This window comes from Amphimedon queenslandica, unplaced genomic scaffold, assembly GCF_000090795.2.
Source record: "Amphimedon queenslandica unplaced genomic scaffold, v1.1 AMPQUscaffold_11960, whole genome shotgun sequence".
Classification (NCBI taxonomy): domain Eukaryota; kingdom Metazoa; phylum Porifera; class Demospongiae; order Haplosclerida; family Niphatidae; genus Amphimedon; species Amphimedon queenslandica.
This window is the reverse complement of record NW_003547801.1, coordinates 1-4701: the sequence shown is the minus strand read 5'-3', so window position 1 is coordinate 4701 and position 4701 is coordinate 1. Positions and strand designations below refer to the sequence as shown.

General features: G+C 37.1%; 1 protein-coding gene across 1 annotated transcript; it reads left to right on the top strand.

Annotated features, from left to right (window-relative positions):
• The first annotated feature begins 3111 nt into the window (after positions 1 to 3111).
• Positions 3112 to 4591, top strand: LOC105315029 (uncharacterized calcium-binding protein C800.10c-like). The gene is made up of 6 exons (XM_011409520.2): positions 3112 to 3273; positions 3318 to 3352; positions 3398 to 3491; positions 3554 to 3814; positions 3986 to 4312; positions 4381 to 4591. Exons 1-6 carry the CDS (start codon positions 3112 to 3114, stop codon positions 4561 to 4563), a joined length of 1062 nt encoding a protein of 353 aa, XP_011407822.2. The 3' UTR covers positions 4564 to 4591.
• The last annotated feature ends 110 nt before the right edge of the window (positions 4592 to 4701 follow it).

Below are 4701 nucleotides of genomic sequence, written 5' to 3'. Positions count from 1 at the left end.
AAATTGAAGACAAGTAATCCAAAAAAAGATGATGATGTCATCTTTACTTATGAAGAGCCTCCCAACCCAGATATTGTGAGAAGGAGACAATGGGATTATGTTTATTACCCTGGTAATGAAGAATATCAAAGAAGATGGTGTGAGATTTTAAATCTCAAATTTGTCACAGCTGCTAGAATCTTACCTGGTATATGTTAAAGTTGGCATACACTCGTGGGGGTCACAAATTTGGGTGTTGTTTACTATTGGGGTGTTGAATCAATCTAGCTTGGTGTTGTTCAATTGAAAGAGGGGTGTTACTACAACACTACAACTTGTGTCAAAGTTAAAGGATAGCCATGACACCCTTACAGGTGTTGCAATAACACTGTATTTAATACAGTGTAGTCCAACAACACCATTGTCCGATGAAAGAGTTCCTAATAGTACTCTTGATGTCCCTGGTGATAAGAACTGTTTATTTTATGCCCTTTCACATCTCATTACTGGGTCAATTTCTCAGCATTACGAATTACGTAAAGCAATTGTTAGTAATATGCCAAACTTTGAAGAATTGTTTAATAGTACATTAAGTGCAACCAGATATTCAAGCATATATGATTACATAAATAAGTCCAAAATGTATAGAAATTGTGTGTGGGCCACTGACAGAGATTATTACATTATCTGCAATATTAGGTACAACCATATATTCATATTCACTAATTCCTACTTTTGTTGGCTGGGGTAGATATGGAACCCAAACTTTATATGGCATTCCTTGTGATACTAATACACCTGCTTTGTATTTGAAGCATGTTGGTACTAATCATTTTCAAGCAGTTAAGTCTATTAATATTTCTTAAGCATCGATTGTTGATGGAAAGTGGGTATGGTGTATGGGAGGTCCATCATCTTAAAAACATTGGTTGTTTAATGTGACTTATATTTCACTGCATGTGCAATGTGAATGATGTGTGAGTCTGAAAACCATTGGTGCATATCCACCCAGTATTGCTCAGTATCAAGGGATCAAACTGCATTCAGGATGTGAGATTAATCAATGTATATAACAGTGAATATTGATTACTTGTTGCTACTTGAGAGAAATGCTTTGCTGCTTTAGTCGGGCCATTCTCGTAGGTATACTTCCCTATTCGTGCTCATTGCTCTGGTGTATAGTCATTATACTTCCCTCTTTGAGTGACTCCTGTCTTGTCTTCTTTTAGTAATTGTATTTTGTCTTAAACCTTTCTTTCAATCGTAGCAGACTCTTTCCTTGTATCACGACTGAAATACTTGAACAGCGCCATTTTCCTTTAATTACCTTATATACGTGGCGCTCACATGATGAACCTATGTAGTAGCATTATTATTGACCATTTTAATATTGATGGTTTTATTATGAACCACCAATCTGCCAAATTTAATTCTCCACCAAATTTTCCGGCTATACGGTATATAACACGGTAATATGGGTTAATACACCCTCCACCTTGGATACTTTTAAATGATATCACCCTTAGGCCTTCAGCCCTCAGGTGATATCACTTCACAGTACCCTCAGTGTTGGGTTATTAACCCATATATCGTCGTGTTATATATTATACATATATTATGTGGCTCTACCCTAAAATATAACGTAGTGTATATAGGCATCATGCACTTGAGCTCAGTGCTTATAGAAACTGTATAGCACTAGGCGGTATGTTGCAGATATTACATATAATTATGTATAAATTATGTGTGGTGACATATTTCATAATGAAACTTATTAAGACTGAAGTATACTAGAGCAAGGTATAATCGGAATAATTTCCTGGAGTTCCATTAATAGTCAAAAAAAATTAATAATGCTTTTTCGCCCTTGAAATGGGTGTTCAGGTGGATCACAGCTTATTGAGCCACACCTTTATCTACATTGCAGCAGCAGTGCAGCAAACATCCTGAAGCTTCGTTTCATTCTCAAAACCCTCACTAAGTTTCACTGAATCTATTAAAACTGTGACTGACAGATAGACTGTCGCGAAGCTATGTACTTTGGTGCTCAAGTTCATTCATTCATTTATTCATTCATTCTGTCCAAGAAGCAACTGTTTCATCTACATTTAGGTGTTGTGCTTTTAAAAGGGCAAGCCCTACACTGACAGAACTTGTCCATTCAATTGAAAAAGTTACTTTCTGCTGCTTTATTATGTCACAGATTAGTGCAAGGCATAAAAAGCCAAAAAACTGGCCAAATGTAGTAGGTTCTCCTATCATTTCATTATGCTTCCAGTAGCAGGACTTACTAGTACCTCTAGGGGGACACTAAAAACTTTTCTTAAAAAAATGGTAAGGTTTGGACAAACCCATACTTTGCTCTTTCAAACATCCTACGACAAAGAATTAAATGCATTTCAGGATTTGAGATATAATTGACACTGCAATATATCAATTAAATTAAAGCAACGATTTATCACGATTAAATTATTTTCTATCAAATAGGGTTAATTAACTATTATTAATAATTAACTACTGACACGTGGTTAAAATGGCAGAAGCTATTATTTCTGCTACTCCTTATTGTCCTTTGCCTGGTGGAAAGAGTAAAGTTTGGAAATTTTGTGGATTTAAAGTTGAAGAAAATTAAACCAAAAGGAGGTCCTTTGTCTATTGGAAGAGTGAAAAAGTCGCCTACCATATAGCAGGAATACTAGTAATTTGTTTTACCATCTACATGTATACGTAAGAACCACCGAGGGACTATGGGAAGATTGCTCCAACCACTGCCAGTGAGACTACTCCTGCATCTAGCAGTAGCACTAATCAAACTACTCTTACTTCTTATATTAGAGATCTAGTTCTAACTGTTGTGAATGGTGGAACAGGCCTACTCATCTCAGTAAGTCGCCCAGTATACATGTACATGTAAATGTCATTATTGCTCAATCGCAGAAACGCTGACATCTTGCTTCTGACATGAATTCCCAAATGTTTGATGTGCTTCTGATATGAATTCCCAAATGTCTGATGAGTTACTATTATCAACAAATGCAGTTCAATGTCACAATTGCTTTGGTAAATCTTTTTGTCAATTACTGTTAAAAGAAGCAATGATGGCGACCTTCTGCAAAGATGCTAATAAAAATAATGGCTATTCAAAAAGGAATTAGGACACAATATGAGGATCGTACACCTATTGGTTGTAATAAGTGTGCACAGCAACAAAACAGCGCAAGAAAGAGCGGCTTTGTTGTTTACCAGATAATGATGCTTTGGGACCACCAGATAAGAAAAATGATTTCGTTCCAGGTACAAAAAATTGAACTCATAGAACTTATGTTTAATTGTCACAGATCAGTCAACCACTTCTTGTCAAGCAAAAGGTGCTGTTAAATTTAAAAAATCTTAGAATATAAAGAAAGTGAAATTGAAGGTATCAATATGACAACAAGCGGCTAAAAGCCGACCTACAGAGAGTGAGGGATGAACTGGACGAAGTAAAAGCAGAAAAGGAGACTGTGGATAAAGTAAGCCACACCCTATAACCACGGCTACTTTGACCACACCCATTTTATTATTTTCCTTATAGACGTTAAGTGGTATCAAAGCTAAAGTGACCGAGAGGAAAAGACAATGGGACGAAGAAATGGAGGAGCTTAAGTCCCAGTACGAGGGAGAGATAAACTCGTTGAAAGCTCGTTATAAGAAAGAGAAGAGTTCCACTGACAGTGCACTGAGTGACCAGTTGAACCAGCTGGAGCAAGAGCTTAATGAGCAATGGAGGATCAAGAGTGAGAGGAGCGTACAGCAGACTGAGGAGAGATGGAAGAGGAAGCTACAAGATATTGATGTAAGGAGAGAGAGATTTTATGCTTGGAGAGAAGCAGAGATTTATAGTGGGAATTTTTAAAGATTACTTAGATTTTGTGGTTTTAAAAAAATTATGGACAAAAATTTAGCTTGATTGTTGACAATTTTAATTGTTTTACACAGTTGGTCAACCTTTTCCTTTTTTCTTTAGGAAGAGAAAGCTGCCATACAGCTGCAATTGGAAGAGTCCCGCTCTAAGATTGAAGCCCTCAAGTCTCAGGATTACGTGACAATGCTACGAAAAGCCGAAGATGAGCTTGAGAACCTTCGTGACGAGAAGTCCCGTTTAGAGACTCAACTCGGACTTGCTTTGTCGGGCGAAGAGAAAGCGAAGAACCAACTAAAGACATACATCGAGGGAGAGGGGGACAAGACAAAGGAGGAACTTGAAACTTTGAGGAATGAATTGGAAGAGAAGAGAAGAGAAGGAGAAGAGAGTCAAGCAATGTGGAAGGAGAGAGTTTCAGAATTACAAAAAGTTAGTAGCGTACAGCTGGAACATCGGCTAAGAATCTATTTTATTTTTATTGTTTTTTTTTGTTGTAGAAACTTGATGCAGCTTCAACAGGGGGTGGAGCAGCAGGGGGCGTGTCTCCGGAGGTCATAGGTCAAAAAGTGAAGTCGATAATGAATGACATGTACCAGTCACTTAATAGACAGTTTCGTACTAAGACTGACTTCCCGTCAACTGAGATACTGCAAATATTACTAGCCACTGTTAAAGTATGAGGACATGTAGCATTTGTATGAGATAACATAAAAAAATGGAGAATTCTCACCTTTTTAATTTTGGCGAAATTTACCCAAAGCCCCTGTACTATAGTACAGGGACTTTGGCCCGATTTTTGAGTAACTTTTAAAATTTGT